Source organism: Semicossyphus pulcher, unplaced genomic scaffold, assembly GCF_022749685.1.
Source record: "Semicossyphus pulcher isolate SPU_LCO1_2020_fin unplaced genomic scaffold, fSemPul1.0.p SCAF_12, whole genome shotgun sequence".
NCBI classification, from domain to species: domain Eukaryota; kingdom Metazoa; phylum Chordata; class Actinopteri; order Labriformes; family Labridae; genus Semicossyphus; species Semicossyphus pulcher.
In genome coordinates, this window is record NW_027211626.1 from 2,997,238 (window position 1) to 3,016,469 (window position 19,232).

General features: G+C 41.3%; 3 protein-coding genes across 6 annotated transcripts in view; all 3 read right to left on the minus strand.

Annotated features, from left to right (window-relative positions):
• Nucleotides 1-316: 316 nt before the first annotated feature.
• pla2g12b (phospholipase A2, group XIIB) lies at nucleotides 317-7,557 on the minus strand. Of its 4 annotated transcripts, none has more exons than XR_011307822.1 (5): nucleotides 3,984-5,589; nucleotides 3,304-3,392; nucleotides 3,012-3,177; nucleotides 1,572-2,135; nucleotides 317-1,466 (listed from the first exon to the last, which is right to left on the minus strand). XR_011307822.1 is itself a non-coding variant. In XM_069658473.1 (5 exons), exons 2-5 carry the CDS (start codon nucleotides 4,849-4,851, stop codon nucleotides 2,017-2,019), a joined length of 1,242 nt encoding a protein of 413 aa, XP_069514574.1. In that variant the 5' UTR covers nucleotides 4,852-5,038; nucleotides 7,240-7,557; the 3' UTR covers nucleotides 317-2,016. The 4 variants fall into 4 exon arrangements, 3 of the variants coding, with proteins under 3 accessions (XP_069514574.1, XP_069514575.1, XP_069514573.1); XM_069658473.1 differs by adding an exon at nucleotides 7,240-7,557 and having other exon boundaries at nucleotides 317-2,135; nucleotides 3,984-5,038; XM_069658474.1 differs by having other exon boundaries at nucleotides 317-2,135; nucleotides 3,316-3,392.
• Nucleotides 7,558-8,062: 505 nt separating this feature from the next.
• On the minus strand, nucleotides 8,063-11,438 carry LOC138588774 (uncharacterized protein C6orf118-like). The gene is given in 11 exon segments (XM_069659026.1): nucleotides 8,063-8,105; nucleotides 8,200-8,261; nucleotides 8,382-8,435; nucleotides 8,591-8,775; nucleotides 8,997-9,052; nucleotides 9,145-9,269; nucleotides 9,790-9,837; nucleotides 10,494-10,616; nucleotides 10,868-11,364; nucleotides 11,367-11,391; nucleotides 11,394-11,438. Coding segments are annotated over 11 exon segments (1,263 nt in total).
• Nucleotides 11,439-13,526: 2,088 nt separating this feature from the next.
• pde10a (phosphodiesterase 10A) overlaps nucleotides 13,527-19,232 on the minus strand; it is a 46,645-nt gene continuing 40,939 nt past the window's right edge. Inside the window, exons 21-22 of the mRNA XM_069659306.1 lie at nucleotides 19,028-19,116; nucleotides 13,527-16,835 (exon numbers count right to left, since the gene is read on the minus strand). Coding sequence (XP_069515407.1) covers nucleotides 16,736-16,835; nucleotides 19,028-19,116 — 189 coding nt within the window. The 3' untranslated portion in view covers nucleotides 13,527-16,735. The remainder of the gene's footprint in view (nucleotides 16,836-19,027; nucleotides 19,117-19,232) is intronic.

Genomic DNA, 19,232 nt, shown 5'->3' on the forward strand with positions numbered 1-19,232 from the left:
TGTTGTCATGTAACAAATGTTTCCGTTCTGTATGTTAAGTTGTTTGTGAGCATGTCTGTGTGCTGTCCTGTGAGGACCCTCTTGTGAGGTGCCCTTTAGGACTACAGAGGAAATTTAGCTATCATGCTAATTCTGGCATATTTACATTGAAGCATGCTGCTGATAGGTTGATTAATGTGCACTGTCCTAATTCAATAAATACATTTAAATCAAATCAAACGGTCGATCTGACCGTCACAGGAAAGATTTACTTAGACTTATTTCAAAGATTTTAATCAGTAAAAACATGCTGTTTTAATGAAATCACATCCTTTATCTATACCGCTCATCCTGCTGAGTCATGGGTGAGAGGCGGGGTTACACGTGGACTGAACGCCAGTCAATCACAGGGCTGACACACAGAGACAGACAACCTTTCACGCTCACATTCACACCTACGTGCAATTTTAGAGTCACCAATGAACCTAACCAGCATGTCTTTTGACTGTGGGAGGAAGCCGGAGTACCTGGGAACCGGGGAGAACATGCAAACTCCACACAGAAAGGTCCTCTTCATCCGAACCGAGATGCGAATCATGTTCAAATTTAAAATGACAGTGAAAGTGTTCTCCTCTAAGGAGGTCACTTGAACAATGTGCAATGTGCCATATCCTCCTTGGTGTAAGCTCAAGGATAAGCTAGTTTTCAGCTTTTCAAAAGCTTTAAAATTACTAGGCAACTGTGACGCACGCCTTCAAGAACAAACAAGAAGAAGTAACAAACACTTAAATGATTTACTGTTTATAATAAATACGGTCATTGTGACTGTTAGAAATATTTAGAAGACTTCTGTGTTTTGTAGTTTGATGAAAATATATGAAGATTTCAGGCTCCTTTTGGTGCATGAGGTGCAACACAATTATTATGCAAACAGAATGTCTTGGTAGGTTTAGTGTTAGAAGAGATGAATTTCAGTTAATTTGGTATTTATACATGAAACAGTCTGCTGTGCTGTCCTTCTGAAAGTCCCTCATATACAGTCACACATGCACAGTACAGTGTATACTCCCTTCTGTATTCCTGTTTGTGTCCCAGTGTCAGTCACAGTGCTGCAAATTGCTAGAATTCTGCTTAATGCATCCAAGTTTGTCTACGCCACTCTGCCTGGCAGCGCAATTTCCTGACATTACAGTGAATGACATTTCTATTAGAAATCACTCAGAGGGGCCACAGTTCATTTGTAACAAGTACAACATGAAGGATGCTTTTCTGGGTCACACGTTGGAGGCATTTCTCAGGCTTCATTACAGCTTTAAGATTTAGTGGATTTATAAAACCGGTTAATATTTCACTCAATTTTCACGCTGACTTGAAATATACATGTGGGACATCCTTAGATGTCTTCTGACTCATTTGCTCCGTATAATCTATGGCCGGGGAGCACGTCACATCGCCGAGTGTGGAAGAAGAGAGTCAGCGTGCCAAGCCTGGAAAAAATGCACACGCTTCATCAATCTGCTGTAATTATCCGTGCATTCACACATAAAAAAATAACAAATACTAACTGTTTAATAACTTACATCAAACATTACCTTAGTAGCTGTGATATCTATCACAGGATTAAGTTGTGAGCGGACGATCTTGATGAATAGCAGCACAATGAACCGTGTGCACCATAGTAATCATTTTGTCTTTTTATCCAGAGGAAATTAATGCAACTACAATATCCTTCCCCTCAGGCACTTTGTCTGGAGTCGTCAAAGTAATTAACGATAATGGAGTCATAGATGCCTAAAAGAGGGCCTGAAATGAAACGCAGTATGGAGAGCAAAATGTGAAAGAAGTGATTAAGACTCTGAAAATCATTCAGATACAGAATATTTGTCAGTACTGTCTTTGAATAAAACCTGAGAAACTGCTCATTTGCATTCATGTGAAGTTTCTCCTCTTTGTCCAAAAGTCTATAAATAAACAGTCTGATGTGAGGACATGACTGTTATCTGTCTGTTAAAGCATCCAGGGGTTTGTTCCACAGTGTCACAGCTCATCCCTCTCCTCTCCTGCGCAGACACACGCTGCCCTCTGGCTGTTCATGTAAGGCCTACATCCAAGGGTCCACACTGTGTTGAAGAGAGTGTCAGCCATCGATTCACAGGCTGGGAAGAAAAGACAGAGAGATGAAGTATGTGAGATGTTCTCACCATCTGTACATCTTGTTGAAAAGGGGAGAAATCTTTAAGCTGTATCACACTGGAGGACGTGCTGTTCAACGTGCTGATATTCAGTACAACAGCACGGCCACCAGTGTGACATAGCTTTTATACAACAGTTCTACAAGCAGCAGACAGATTATTATACTTTATTTACTAAAGCCCCCCTCCAGTGAAAATCAAGTGTCATATCAGGGACAACATCAGCAGTCATCTCCCTGGCTGCTTTTAAACTGCAGTGTGCCAAGGACAGGCTGAACAACACGCTTTCTGATTGGCTTAAAACATGACTGGAGCTGCTCTTTAAATCATTTGGCTCCACTAGTTCCTCAACTTGACTGCAACTAGTATATGCAGAAACATTTTCATGCATTATTGCCACTTCATATATGTCTACATGTTTGTTCATTTATCTTTATGTTTCCATTCATCATGCAACCAGTGTAAGGGGTCGTTGACAGTTGCTTTGGTGGCCCATGCAATTGATCAATCTAGACAAAGACAGTTTGATTTATCGGTATTCGTATGTATTTGGAACATCTGCAGGGAATGATACATATAGTTAAAAGGGCCATTGCCGTTTTACTCTATATCAGCACTCATGAAATGCCTTTTGTCCAATAAGAAAAACCTGTTGTCAATCAAATCTTATTTGTTTAGCGCCAAATCAAAGTTATCTCAAGACACTTAGCAAAAAGAGCGGGTCTAGGCCGCACTCTTTTTTTTAATGTTATTTAGAGAGACCCAACATGAACCCACCACGAGTAGCACTTGTATTAACACAACTTGTATTGTATTGTATTGTATTATCAAATATCTCACCTTCCACCTTGGACACAAAGCCCAGACTCTTGTTGACGTCAGAGCAGATGTCGTGCAGACACGTGCGAAACTTGGAGTCACAGTCGTACTTGCTCGACCCACAAGTGTCGTAGCACATGTCCAGCTCGTTGCAGCACTTTGTCATAGCCGGGATCCCCATGTCAAGCTGCACAAAGAAAGAACAGTATCATGTCAGTACAACTTACTAATACAGAATCAATCACTTCCAGCTCAATAACAAGGGCTGAATATTGTAGTTCTGGGCTGTTGGTGCGATGAGCAGGCCACCTACAGCAGCATTCACCTCGATTCCAACCAGAGAGGAGCTGCAGCCGTTGGGCTCCGGGAGCTGGTAGCCGGGGCGAGGTTCAGGAGTTTCTCCTGGAAAAACAACATCTTTAACTACAGTGAAGGAGCATTAACAAACTAACGTCATCATGTACTCATAGTCAAGGACCCACATAGCAGCATATCTATGTTCCTGGGAGTTTCACAGATAAGGTGTGACTTCTGTTTGAGAACATCTGCAGTGATTGCGTAACTGTAAGTCCCTCTGCCTTCCAGACTGATAACCACAAAGTGTTCAGGTTTAATTATCAGCAGCCTGAGGACCAAGCACTCTGTCTTGGGTAAAGGAATATGCAACTGATAAACTGACAGCTGAGGGATTGATTTCTGCCTTGAAGTGTGCAAAAAAACAAAAATATATACGTGGAAACAGAAGGAATATTGGGTGCAGGAGAGGATATAGTGAGCTGACAGCCAAGAGATTGATTTTTGACTTGTAGTGTGCAAGAAAACAGAAACTGAAGTAATATTGGACGCAGAAACATAGTTATCATTTTGTCTTTTGTCTTTTATGAAAAAAGCTCAACAAGAACTCTGGTATATCGAGCTCTATCTGGCTACATGTGAGCATCAAGGATGCAAAAAAGGCTTGTGGTTCTTAGTAACATGTAAATTCACTCTTACCGTATCTGCAGCGGTACTGACACACACCATTGTGCCCCCCGACCAGCTCCACCAGGGAGTCAAAGTAGCCGTGCATCGTCTGGAAACTGTTTCTAATTGAGTTAAGGCCCCAACTGTTGCTCTCTTTATGTGCCAAGGGTCTGCTCAGGGACTGTTGGGTCTGCACTGGTTCGATTTCATTCCCCCCCTCCTCATCAGAAGGTTTCTCTTGGGCCACAGCGTCATCAGAAGAAGGTTTGTCTTGGGCCACAGCGTCATCAGAAGAAGGTTTGTCTTGGGCCACAGCGTCATCAGAAGAAGGTTTGTCTTGGGCCACAGCGTCATCAGAAGAAGGTTTGTCTTGGGCCACAGCGTCATCAGAAGAAGGTTTGTCTTGGGCCACAGCGTCATCAAGGGAAGGTTTGTCTTGGGCCACAGCGTCATCAGAAGAAGGTTTGTCTTGGGTCACAACGTCATCAGAAGAAGGTTGCTCCTGAGTGACTGCTTCACCAGTAAGAGCTTCCACAACTGGGACATCTCCAGCAGGCCCATCAATCTCGTTCCCCAGCTCTTCTGCTGTTGTACCAACTTCTTCGGGGACGTCCACTTCAGGTTTGTTGGCTGCTGTGTCATCTCCTGTGACTATTTCAGCTTGAAGGTTGTCACCAAAGAGGGCATTATCTTCAGGTTCCTCAGCTGCAGTTGTGTCTACTACGTGGGCATCTGCAGGAGCTACAACTTCTTCAGCTCCTTCTACCTCTGCTGCAGCACCATCAGTGACAGCAGGGGCCTCCTCCTCCTCCTTAGCTTGAGCCTGGTAGTGGCCTAAAGTGGCACACATGCCCGCAGACACACAGAGGAAGAGCAGGAGCACAGTCCGGAGCAGCATGGTGTTGTTGACAGGGTGACAGGAGCGCAGAGAGTGAGGCACAACAACGCACTCTGCTCCTACTGACTCTGCCGGAGAGCAGACTTTGACCTGTGATTAGGTTCGAGCAGACAGCAAGGCATTCTCTCATGTTGGGGGCAAAGGTCAACACCATGTCGATCAAAAGAGAGCCTTATCTTCTCATTTCCTGTGATTCTTAAACACATCAAATTAGTAATTTCATCACTGTTTAATCCACAGAGCTATAATTGGATTTTTTATGACTCAAAAGTCACATGGAACCTGAGCCCGGAGCGAACCCGTCTGCACGTTCACTTTAGCACTCGGCCTGTCTGACGCTGACATTTCAGCCTGCGACCTTTATCAAGACATCACAAACTTCAAATCATCCTCTCTGTGTTTTTCATAAAGGTCAAAGACTGAAACTTCAGCTCTGGATAAGAACAGACACAAACACATCATTTTATTATTCGTTCAGCATGTCTCTGCTGCCCTCTAGTGTTTGGTGAGTAATGTGCACCCACTGATAGTGGAATTGATTTTTAACAGCTTATTTGTTTTGAGCTTGAGTAGGAAGCTGTTCATGTTGACAAATACTAATTTGACAGCCTTTGGTCGCTAAAACAACATATGTGAAGGATAACTGGACACTGTGAAAACATCCTGACATCCTCTGTTGAAACCACCTGAGAATACTGATGGTGATGCAGCAAACATTAAAGGAGAAGTTCTGTATTTTTAAACCTGGGCCCTATTTTTACAGAGTGTCGAAATGACTCATTGGAACAAAAACTTTTGGAATCAGTCCAGTAGATGGCCTCCGCCGTGACTGAGATACGGCCGCAATGGCCGGAGCATAATCCAGGGGCAACTGCGCCCGATCAAAGATCGGTCCACTAAAAGTGCTTGTTTTTTGCCACTGACGGGCTCAGATTGTTACTCCAGGTGTCCGGCAACATTACGGAAACGATCCCTACAAAGATCCTCTTTTTTTAAAGAGTAAGATCCTTTTTGTGTGACAAGAAACAGAAACCTTGCTCAAGGAGAAGTTTCATGGGTGGTGAAATGTCACCTGAACAGGGCGGTGAAAACGTGAGTCAGAGTTGGAGAGAGGATTTGGTTAGATTGTTGTGTTGGTGTACAAAAAGCGTAGGTAAGTGTATTTGTTTTATCCTCCTCTGCCTGTTGCCCCTCTCTCTCTCTCTCTCTCCTCATTCTCTCTTCAATTTCTATGTGCTCTTCGTCCGTATACTCTGGATCAAATGTCATGCGATCAATCTCACCAGCTGCAGGGTTTCAGAGCGAGACTTCTGTTTCTGGTTGCACAGAAAGGATCTTACGCTTCATTGCAGCCACTGCAGCCGTATCGTGGCTACAGCGGAGGCCATCCACTGGACCGATTCCAAAAGATTTTGTTCCTATGAGTCATTTCAACGCTCTGTAAAAATAAGGCCCAGGTTTAAAAATACTGAACTTCTCCTTTAATGTTTGCTGCAAGCAGTTGAGCAAATTAACTAAATATAATTACCCAAAGCTGTCACTGGAAGTATATTTTTAAGAAACTTGTATATCCATTTTTTGCCGTTTTCTCCTTCAAATTCACCTGATTTTAGAGGCTGATATTGTACTTTTTACCCATTGTATGTATTATTTTGGATTGTCAGTATATAAAGTAGACAATATTAGCTTCACCTCAACCAGCTACAATATCAAAATATGGCTCAATTTTGCATCATTAACAAAGAACTAAAAGCCACGAATGAATTATAGAATAATACTTGTAATATATATTCATTCTATTATTTTTACTTTTAATATGTACTTTTTCTACATTTGATTGCAGGCCTTCCACTGGAGTATCTTTACATTGTTTTGATGCTTGCATGCAGATGCTGGTTGATCTACATTTTTATTCTGGTGAAGCACGTTCGCAATGAAGAGACTAAACAGGCTGCCCTCAGGTGTCAAATCCTGAGGCCTTCCTGCGAGCGATCATTAATCTTCCGCCTGTGGCACTCACAGATCGACAGGACCATGCTAGCGGGCAATTAGCCCTCGAGGAATGGTTGACTTAAGATTCCAATTTTTGTTAATAATGAATATTAAGAAATATCAATCTAATCTTTAAAGATTACATTTTATTCACTATAAGGGATTGCTTCAAAAGATTTTTACTTTAAATCTTAATTTTAATCTCTAACTTTAAAGACTAAATTTAACTTCTATCAGATAATCGATAACAGCCTATTGTAAGGGTCCCTAACCTCACAAAGCAGTTACAAGCTTTAAACCAGACCTCAGCCCGGGGACGGGCCCCGACAGATTCTCTACCCTACTTCTGTGTGTGTGTGGTAAGTGTAGCCGTAGTGTGGATGCGCTGGAACTTACCTTCAAGGGCGCCACGAAGATCTTTAAAGAAAAACTCTTATAAGTATGTACTACTAACAGAAACCCAGAAACAGACTTAAAAGTTTAAAGGGTCTTTATTCGAGCCAAATGCGTTTTTTAATTTAGTAGCGAAAAACAAGAAATGAACGGAAAAACAAAAAACTGAAAAACCCCAAAAAGCTCTGAGGCAGCTCGATGTATCTGCTTTTATCCTGGGCTGCGCGACATAGGGGACGCCTCTAACTTCTTCAAACAGCACACGCGTGAACGGACCTTTTTCCCTGTGCCTAACAGTTAGGTGGTCCGTTCTTGCGCACACGCATGTCACACGCAAGTGAACAGATCATGATACGTGACAGCGTTGCACGTGCATTGTGCATTGTCTAAAGGTGGAAATATCTAGGTCAAATAAGGTGACAGCCCAAACCTGAACCTGTTCTTTGTGGTTTTCTGTTCAGCTTCCTGTAACATGCAGAGACTCTGTAGCTCACTTTGCGGCTTTAAACAGAGAGACTTTCACTGATGAACAAAATGTTCTTAACTGATACAAAATATAATCACTTTTAAAGATAATAATGCAAACTTAAAATGTTAAAATGTTAATAGCTTTAAAGAGAAAGCAGATTATATGTTGCTTAATCATAATGCAATCAACTCAAAAAGCAGAATCATGAATCTAAAAGGCCATATGAAACAAATATGAAAACTCTCCTGGTAAAAATACTTTTTATATTTGCTAAACTGAAGGGCTACGAAACTCTTTCACATTTCACTCTGAGACACCGTCTCAAGAATCCTCTGGTTTCCCTGCTGATGACTGTTTTCACTCTGTTTGTAGATCACAATGTATATCCTCCCATAACATCCTGGTGGTAAAACACGAGATAGAAACAGTCAGTGAGGGTCCAAAGTCTCATACGTGTCACTTACAGAATATAGCATGTGTAATATAACATGTACCGTCTCGTGGCCTTGCTTGCTTTCTCCCTGTTCAGCACCTTGTGGATGCTCTCTTCCAGATCCTTTAAGGAAAAATACAGAGTAAAAACAGTGACCCACTATCACACAGCAGGACGTGCATTTAAAGTCTGTAATAGCAGGAAAAATGATGATATGGAGGGAAGAAGGTCAAACTCCCTTGCCTTGTTGGCAGATTTCAGACAGTCGTTTGAGGCTATCAGTCTCATTATCTCTGTCTGCAAGCAAAGAGGAAAAAAAGCTGAATAAATACTGCAGCCATGTGCACTTTTAGCTTAACACACTTCCTGCTTTGAATTTATTTCTGAAAGAGATCAAAGGCTAAAATGATGCTTAATTTGATGTGCAGGTGAAGCAGCATGTGTCTCAGCACCTTCACATGTTTGGTATGTCTTTCAGTGGCCGTTGTTGTAACAGCAGACACCAGTTTCTGCTGAATCTCCTCCTCCAGCTGCTGGATCTCTTTACACGTGTTCAACACCTGAAGCCTCTTGGACTGGACTGTGTCGGTGCAGCTGATGACTGTCCCTCTGTCCCCCAGCCCTGATAGAACTGGATCTGTCCAAACACAGAGGAACAAGCACTGTAGTGGCGAATGATGCATCTCTTCTTACGCATTATAAAATCACAGCAGACTTAGTGAAACTACAAAACTCTCTTTATGCCTTTTGGCATGAAAATGGGATTTAAAAGTGAACATGGTGTAGCCTCTCAGGGTGATACACAGCAAATACTTTCAAACTAATGACGACATATGCCAACATAATCTTGAGACTTACTCTTCAGGTCACTCTCTTCTGGGCCTTTAATAACTTTCTGTAATTCATTTTGGACTCTAAGGTAAAAAAAAATAGACAAACTTACTCAAACTAATGCATTTTCATACATATATACTTATTCTTTTGTTAGACAGATTCCTCGCAGTACCGTCTCTTCTCCTCTAGAGCTCCTCTGACCTCCTGCTCCAGCCTGCAGACCTCTTTTTCAGCATCTTCCAGCTCCATTTCTCTTTCTTTGCCACTTCTAAGATGTTCAGGTGAAGTATTCAGCGACTGTCACACAACCAAAACCAAAAATCATTAAAGAGGGGGTATTACGCTGTTTCACATTTTAAGACATAATGTGACAATGTTGGATGTCCACACTAAACGTGGGTGAAATTTCAGATCTGTAGGTGAAAGTATGTTGGAGTAATCCCCAGGCTTCTCAGCTCAGTCTGCAGGCTGCTGTGAACGCCAGCTTTCACACAGTTTTTTCTACACGCTGCACTTTGTGACGTCACAAAGTGCAGCCCCAGCAGGCTTCAGAGGCCAATCAGAAGAAAGTGGGCTTGTAGGGGCGGGGTTTCTTAAAGGGACAGAGCTGACTGAGTCATTTCAGGCTGAGGCTGTATGAGGGCCTGCACAGAGCACCAGTGTGAGAATGACTGAGCATATCACAAGAATTACCATTGACCCCTATGACTGAACTATAGGTGCGTTTTTGTTACATTACATTTATTGTGTATTAAAATATCTGCTGAGATACTAGGCAGTCTTATTATTGTTATTTACAGGGTGTTGGTGTTTTTACCTGTGATTGGGAATCCATCAGGTGGTTGACATACAGATCATAATCTGTCTGAAAGAATAAAGAACTTGTTAATTTAATCACTTCTTTCCTTCTTGCATGTTATAAAAGTTTTACTTAAATAGAGGCCGTAATATTACACTTTAATTTACTGCTCATGGGATTGTCGCTTTATCTTAATCAACACAAACTTCATTAAATGACAGCTGATGATGGGAACTGTTGACATTTATCACAAACTATGGTCTTGTGCAAAGAATATTCAGCTATGTTAATAACAATACAAACTAATTCAAACAATATTTTCATTGTTTAAATATAAGTCCTTAGTGTGTTTGTGTCCTCTCTCCTGTAGTTTTTTGTCAAACAATAACTTGATTTCTGTTGCATGACAATTTAAACCTCACTGTCTTCTCATTGCAATAAATGAATGTTAAGCAATGATCAGTTTAATTTAATTTTTAATGTTAATCACTAATAGTGTAAAGTAGTTTTCCTGACAAAAAAAGAAAGTCAGACATTTTTTATGAATGAGCTCTAATCCACCAGTTGCCCTCTGACGACCTGCTCCCTGGTGCATCATGACCAGGTTCCAGTTGTTGCTCTACTTCCGCCTGCTACACCAGGGACTCGCTCTCTCTCGGCTCTAATACGTCTGAAAGCACATGCTAAAAATGTGCTAGTGGGTACAGAGGAAATGGAAAAACCTTAATTTCCCTCAGGATGCGTCCAAATACTGGCGAGCCCTCACATACATCATCAAAGACGTCACTGAACACCGCAAGGCGGTCTCTGCTGGGCCGGCTCTGCTCTGACAGCTTCCTCAGCTCCTGGGTATGACAGGAACACACACACACACACACACACACACACACACAGAAACACACACAACGTTAGCAAGTTAAGATGTTCGTGAGAGTCTGTGCGTTTTTATTCATGCACCTTCTGCAAGAGAATCCTGAGGACATTTCAGATTTTCCATCTCATGAAAAATAGACTTATAAGAGAGCCTGAAATTCAAAAAAGCACCAATAGTACAAAACTAATTGCATGATGTCATGATCTGTGGGATCATTCTCACCTTTTGTAGCTTCCTCTCATGTGTTTCGGCAACATTTATTCCAGCCCAGAGTCCCTGCTTGGCTAAGAGTTGCCTGCCAAACATTTGTTTCATCTTTAGCTGATCCTCATTATTCAGGCCCTCCTGGTCTGACTGGCTCAAGCTAAATTGCAGTTTCCCCTCCGGATCAGAAGGAGAGCTGGACTTTTTCTGGGAAAAGACTCTCGGCCGGACCGGCTCAGAGTTTGAGGAACAGTTAGCTATCTTACATAAGCTTATATCATTTTCTCTTTTGTCTGCATGTGATGTCAAAACAGTGGTTTGACCTTCTTTTTTCTTTGCATTGGTCCTCTTCTTTGTCTGTTTCTGCTGGCATGTCAGAGGTTCTGGAGTTTCTTCTTGGTTTTGTGACATCCTACAGTAAGACTTCTTCACCTCCCTGTGAGGCTGACTTTGGTTCAGGCTGCGGGGCCCCAGGCGACCCAAGGAGTAGGTCAGGATATCGTCCTTATGACCAGTTCAACAGCCAGCAGAAGTCTGTGGATATATCGCTCCCTAAATCCCCCTACTTTGCCTTACAGCTGCTGGACATGGCTTTAGGTGCACAAATATAGAGTTTGTTAAAATATATACAGGGTTACCTACCATTGCTCAAATACAATATACACTACTAAAAAGAAATAAGGGAACAGATGTAATGTAATGTAATATAAGTCACGAGAAACCTAGGAGTCACAGTCCATACAGAAAACTTCACAAAATGTAAGTCTAAACTAGACCAGGTGTGCCATTGTTAAGAACTGTTCCTGTTATTTAATAAAGTATATTTTCCATATTATGCAGCAGAGCTGTTCTTGAATGTTTCTGATAATGAATAGTTAAAAATAGTTAAAGTAACGTAAAACTATCATGTAACTTTTGTAAATACAGACGGTGCAAAATTAAAAATTAAACTGTATTTACGAGACACCTTGAGCCAACGGTGCTTCGTAATTTTCCGTTTAGATTACTTTAATACAATACTGTTACAAAGTAAAAGTATTTGAACAAAGCAAGCAAACATTACCTACAATTTAACCTCACCTCTTAAATAGTTTTACCTTCGTGGCCGAATCATGACGAAAAACTTTCTTCTTCGTTGCCTCAACAGCCTGCTCTTTACTCTGTTGCCAGGGAGACCGAAGCACGTAATGCTTGTGTGGCTTTCAGTGTCTTAGGAAAAAATTGTACTCATGAGATTTAAGATGCGAAAAGTCATTTGAGCAACAAATAAATGAGAAAGTAAACAGACAGTGAAGACAGTAATCGGTCGTTAGGGTGTTTTAACACATTGTGGGCAGTGTGAAAGAGTTCATGTTAAAGAAAGCCGGTGAAATATTCAGGAATTATTGTCCTAGCTTAGCACCGAGCTAAGTTGCTATAAAACTGTTGTGGCCTATTCGCACTTATTTAACATGATAAAAATAACTGTAATTGGGCAATTTAAAACGAATTATTATTGAATTTGCAACCCAGAAGTTGTTGATAACTGTATTTTCCATGTTCTCTTCCCTGTGTTTTTACTCCTTGCAAACTATCAATATAAAGAAAAAAACAGACATCAAAAGGGGAAACGAGTTTGTATTCACTTCAGGTTCAGGTAAGGTATGGGTGATAGCAGGTATAAAGTTCAGGCAGCTGACCATGTGTAAAGTAAACATCAGTGTTGGATTGTATTTGTTTTCTATGCCATTTTGAAGCTGAAATGTTTCCTGTGGGCTGCAACAAAGTCTTGCAGACTCTTAACTAACTAGAATTTCTGTATACTTTTTTATCTGGGAAAACCATTCAACTCCTGTGCACGCCATTATCAGACAATTATCTTAATCTGTTTATTCACACTGATCGCGTTAATGTGTGTAAGTTAAAAGCGTTGCCTACACACCATCGGAGAGAGAGGAGGAGAAGCAGAGTGAAACCTGGCCTCGGGGTTGGAATCGCCAGAATAGAAAAACACCCAGATGGTGAAGCTGAGCATGAGGGAAGAGGCAGCTATGTGTGCTTCATGCTATGCTTCATTGAAGTGGGGCCTTACAATGCATGTTAGCACTCGTTTCCCCTCCTTTAACATTTGATGTAATAATATAAAATAAAATTATTCAGTGGAGGATCCATGGAGCTCAAGATAAGATATATTAATCTCCAGCAGTACGGATGGATACATATATATATATATATATATATATAAGGTTAACCTACCAGATACTCAGATCGTAGACAGGAAATAGTGGTGAAATCTATGTCCATATGCTTGACATGAAGCACTTATAACGCACACTAAAAATGGAGAAAACTTCTTAGATGATTTTACATGATTGTGTAGCTCTGAAATGGAGAGGTTATAACTTACTTAGTCAGTCGCAGTCGTCGTCGTGTTTTCAAACAGAAATTTAGGCAAGATGTCTTCACCTTTGAGAGGAATTATGAAGATAACAATTTATATTTTTATTTGCCTAGAATGCAAAAATACAGAAAGAATTGACTCTAATGGACCACATTAAGTGCAATAACACGTTTGCAAATCAGGATTGATGCATTCACTGTCACTATTAATTAGTACTATGCATTAAAAGTTAAATAAAGAAACCAGGTAATTCAAATGCAAATAAACCAGGATCTGGCACCGAGGTGTTTTCAGGTATTTAATAAAAGTCATTTGGGCTACTGCTCTTACATTTACAGTTGAGACATTCCGCATTTATTCTGGGTAACAGTAACATGTCGAGACCACTTTGTTTATCTTAATGTTTACTTTGTACAAAACAAAAAGGCCAACATTGTTTCTCTTTGTATAAAAAATATAAGTTAATTTAAATTTAACTCTAATTAAGAAAATAACAATAGTAATAATAGCAATAATAATAATCATCAATAATAATAATAATGATAAAGATCATAAGCTAAACATAGTGCAGACAATGGGATATAACTGGTGCTGAAAAGTAGGAGGGACAGTGCAGTGTTATGGACTTAACCATGTTCTCGGGTGGGGTTGGAGGGGAAGAGACAGTCAAGTCTTCTCTCTCTCTCACACACATTCACACACGCACACACACAGTGTACACACCCAGTCAGAAAGTGCATGACTGCCATTCAGTTTAGCACCATCAGAGCATACATCTCAGTCTGTACAAACTACCTCCTAGATTGTACACAGTATACACCTATTACCGTATATGCAAAGTTATATATAAACTTCAGTTTAGGTGCATGCTAATTGTTGCTCTTGGTTGAAGCTTACTGGAAGCAATTCTGGAAAAGTAAGACAGAGCACGAACTTCCACCACCGAGGATCTGCAATCAACAAGACATTCAAAATGTACATTCACACCGTTGGGGAGCCACAGTACCAGCCGTAAAACAAATGATTTGAGCGGGAATTTCAGTCTCGGAGGGACCATGTCCACTGGAATGACAGTTTAAAGACAAACTTTTGTCTTTTGGAAGATCTCGGAAACTCATTTGGAAGAGTCCAAATGCACCCCACTGCATGATTTTGGAGAGTCAGCATGAAAGAGGATGATTCATTTCCTTCGACAGGCCAGGGATATCAGGGGCGACTTCTGCAACCAACACTCTCGAGATAGAAATATGATGCACTTTAGCTTAAAGGAGAAGTTCTGTATTCTTAAACCTGGACCCTATTTTTTACAAATTAGAGTGTTGAAATGACTCATAGGAATAAAAACTTTTGGAATCGGTCCAGTAGATGTCCTCCGTCATAGCCTCAACACGGCCACAATGGCTGCAACATAATCTAGGGGCAACTGCGCCTGATCAAAGTACGTCTACTAAAAGTGCTTGTTTTTGCCACTGACAAGCTCAGATTTTTACTCCAACATTACGGAAATGATCCCTACTAAGACCATCCTTTTTTTAAAGAGTAAGATCCTGTTTGTGTAACCAGAAACAGAAGTCTCGCTCAAGAAGTCTCGCTTTGAAATCTTGCAGGTGGTGAGATGTTACCTGAACAGGAGTTGGAGACAGGATTTGTTTACGTAGAGGACTGCCAGCAAGAATACATTTCAAAAGCTGTGGCTAAATATTTATCTGATTTGGACGATGGAGATGAGGCATTTGAATTCAATGGCCAGGGCTGTCCAGCGATGATACCTCGGACAGCGCTGTGTAACAACGTCAGGATCCCCCCCCCCTCTGACCAGCAGGGCGGTGCTGCAGACGTTATTTCATGTGCCCAAAATTAACTACAGGAGGCGGCCAAGACCACAGGGACCAAACGGGCAACTATCTATGAGGAAGTAGACCTAACATATTTACATACATCTAATTTCTTTACCTAGAAATGTCACTGTTTGTGGTTTCACAAAAAGGATCTTTAAAAAAAGGACGATCTTTGTATGGATCATTTCCGTAATGTTGTTGTTACCTGGAGTAACAATGTGAGTCTGTCTACGGCGGAGGACAACTACTGGACCGATTCAAAAAGTCTTTGTTCCTATGAGACATTTTGACGCTCTAATTTGTAAAAATAGGGCCCAGGTTTAAACCTACCAAACTTCTCCTTTAACAGGTTTTAATTCTGGGAAAACATAAAGCTGTCGATTGTTGTTCAGTGTCGCGCCCTCTAAGAAAACTGTATCAGCTTCATCTTATTCCACCCTTCACCCTTTATTTATTGTGAATTAATCATCACGCCTGAACCATGTGGTGTAAATCAGGATGCTGTCCGGACATTAGATAAGGAAGACAGCATGTGAAAAGTTTATTGTGCCACTGCAAACAAACAGATCCGTCTAATCCACTGGGACTCTTGTGCAGTATCCTCATTTTACTCCTTTTTTATTCATGCTTGGAGAAATGATTACTGATTAATGAGGAGGAACCAGATTGTGGTGTCAAATTATTCATGATGAGATTGTGGCGTGAAAAATGTTATGAGTGGAAATTCAATAGTTAGCAGGCTTGGGTTACAATAAGTGAAGTGAAACGGACGCTGTGTGTGTATATTTTTTCATCCTGCAAGCGTCATTACTGCTGGACGGGGATCAGATTCTGGAAGGTTGATGTACTATGCAGCCGGTTTTAAAACACCCGGGCTGGGGCGAGGGGCAGGGGCAGTGCTGGGGGGGTCCACTTCAGGGAGAAACATTGTGACTCTCTTGTGACTGTGTTCACAAGTGTGGACTTTATCTAACTCCTCTCGTCACAGCTCATCCACATTTTGTAGAATCTGCTGCGGGGGATTTCTGCCATCTCCACCTCGAATAGGCTGTATGTCTTTATTCAAGTACTGCAAAGGATTTTTGCTCAAAAAGTAATAAAAAACATTCACCTTCTCAGTAAGGTGGCATGACACCATACATCTGCTCTACACATTCCTTCTGTCTCTGTGAATACCTTGCTGAAGTAGTGCGCGTACGATAAACCTACCACAGAAGGCAAACAGTACCATTTCAAAATAAAAGCCTGAACCCACAACAAGATTTCACATGTTCTAAGCTGTGAAAGGTTCAGAGTAAGGCCTCTGTAAATACAAGACCATTAAAGAATCAGCTCAAATAATAAAAAGTCATAAAATAACATAAAACAGCAAAAATAAAACGGCACGAGTCCATTCTACCGAACGAGGTCCCGAGCTGAGTGGATGTCGAGAGATGGGTCAGAGTCCCTCCCCATCGCCGGGCGGTCAGTCTCTGGGATCGGTGAAACCGTCAGTGTTGACACCTCCGTCACCCGATGAGGTAACTGTGTGTTTTCAAAGTAAAGTCGCCTTCAGCTGATCTGCCTCCTGCTAACACAGGACTGTGAGTTCTTCCATACCGACAGAGTTCAGGTCCGTGGCAGGATTCAGGTTGTATTCCTTTGGTGGGCCAGCACCCCCTTTGGTAGTCAGTTGTCCACCTTGACAGGGCCTGAATCAGAGGGCCGGCTGGGCACAACGTCCTCCACCTCCCCCCGGGATATCTTCTCCCACTGACCCAGGTTATCCCTGCAAACACAAAGCACCTCCGTCAAACTCATGGTGGGGGTTTACAAGCAGGGTCTGGCTACTACCACCAGACAAGGGCGGAGTTTCACTGTAACATTGGTGGGGACGACAACTGCACTCTCCATGCCTCATGAAGGATTTACAAATTCACAAACAAATAATTATAAGGTGATTATTGTTTCATCTCAGCTTGAGACTGAAAAGAAGAAATTACTTAAGTTTATGAACTCTAATGTGACAGGAAGGTGGTAACTTCTGATACTGCACGCTTCCCTGATGAGGTGTTTCCGTTTCATATGTCCCACTTACATTAGGGCAGCGATATTAATTATTGTCATTATGGTATTAGTTATAATATTTGAACAAATTACACTCACCCAAGGAGAGAGGGAGAGAGAGAGAGAGTGGGCATGCATAGGGATGGATGCGACCCAAAACTGGACATTTGATTATGAGACATGTTCAGCTGTATTTTCCTTGTTTACAGTGACAGACAGTAAAGGTTGTCTCATATGAACAACTCCTCTGCAGGTTGAAAGTGCAACAATTAGGCGTATGATTTATTGATTTTTGGTCAGGACATGTCCCTACCGTCCTACCCAATTCTACACCCTTGCCACCAGACATGACTAAGAGTCTGAAATTAGAGGATAAAATCATGCTAGCATGAATCAAAGACATGGTATGTTACCTCTTAAATCATTAAACAAAGTATTTATAGTTTAGAGTTCCTTGCATATTAAGCCACAACCTCGTATATTCCACCCCCCTTGAACATCTCCATGTTTTCATGATGCATCTGCAATTTCAACTGGATTATAATACGGTTGTATGTAAAGGGCCGTTGCACAATAGTCCATAATTTTGAAGCGTGTATGCAAATTATTTACAAATGAAAAGATGGAAAACTTGGAGTGCTTTGCTGTCTCACTAAGATCAGGTGCAACCAGTTGGCTTCAGGTAACTCTGTGCTTCCATCAGATGTCTCCTTATTGGACAGTTTTTTTTAGTTAATCAAACAGTGAAAAGCCTAAATAAGTTGATTTGAATACCAGGTTGTAACACTTTAAAAAACGACCCTGTATTTCAGCACAAACACAGTGTGAATGAAATGTATATATGCTAATTATATGTTGCTAAAATGCTCTTTTGATTAGCTTAAACTATAACTACATGAACTACTGTACATATTGATGGAGCTAGCTTTTAGCACACAACATTAGTACTCTTTGCTGCCACAAGGGTGTGCATCTGATGCTGTGAATGCTGTGAGCATCTTACACTTACAGGCAGGACATAAAGAAAGATAGCTGAAATTATGCCAATAAAGCAACGATGTATAACCACAAATATCAGAACATGACAAGAAATTAAATTATGGTTCTGATGAGGTGCATGTGAAATATATACAATATACAACAATCTACAAAACCTGCATTTAACCAAACAAAACTTTATCACGACTAAATAAAATGCATCCACATGGGAGATTTGACCCTACATGTCAGCACAGCCAGACTGACCAGTGTAATTCATTAGTCATCTATTGTAGCGCTCTCATCACTTCTTGTTGTCATGAAGGCGACCCCTCCCTTCCCTCCCCCGTGCTATAATCAAGCCTGACGTACGAGTGCACAAAGTGCTGCCCTTTGCTGCCATTCCATTCAATTAGCCAGCCTGATGCAGTTTACACGTCTGTGGCAGATCCCACAACAAGCAGCTGGGCTCCGCGGGGTCTAGGCCTGCTGCCCACCCAGAGCCCCGTGCTGACGTACAGCAGGGGCTTAAATATTACACCGCTCACTTTGTTTGCATTCCCCACAGATCAAGGTCACACCGTGCTGCCGAAGGGCAGGCGAGTGTGCAACATGATCCTGTACGACAACCAGAAATGACATATAAATACATTCTCATCTTATCGACTGTGACACAGACACACGTTGATGTACCAGCTGAGGAAGAGCAATAGTTTCCTGATCGCAAAGAAGAAGAATAATGATAATAACTTTTATTAATAGTGCATTTTTCAAAATCCAAGCATAAAAGTGCTTCAAAAACGACAAAATAAATCATCAGGTTCGATCACCTCTTATCTTGTTTGTCTGCACAGATGTTTCTGGACATCGAGTTGAAGCACAACATGGAGGAGGAAACTTCCCCTTTAACCTGAAACTGCAGCTTTAAATACTCACTTGCAGGCTTTTAGTAGAGGATTGGATGGAGGGAAAAGCTCCGCTAGTGTCGTGTAACATGGAATTGCCACAGCATTGTAGAATCCCACCTGAAAACAAGAAACACAAACAGGAATAATAAGTCAATAGAGGCCAGTTTCTGTGCATTCTTTTAAGAAATATAGGATAAATTAATGTCATACATCTAGGAGAGATGAAGATGCAA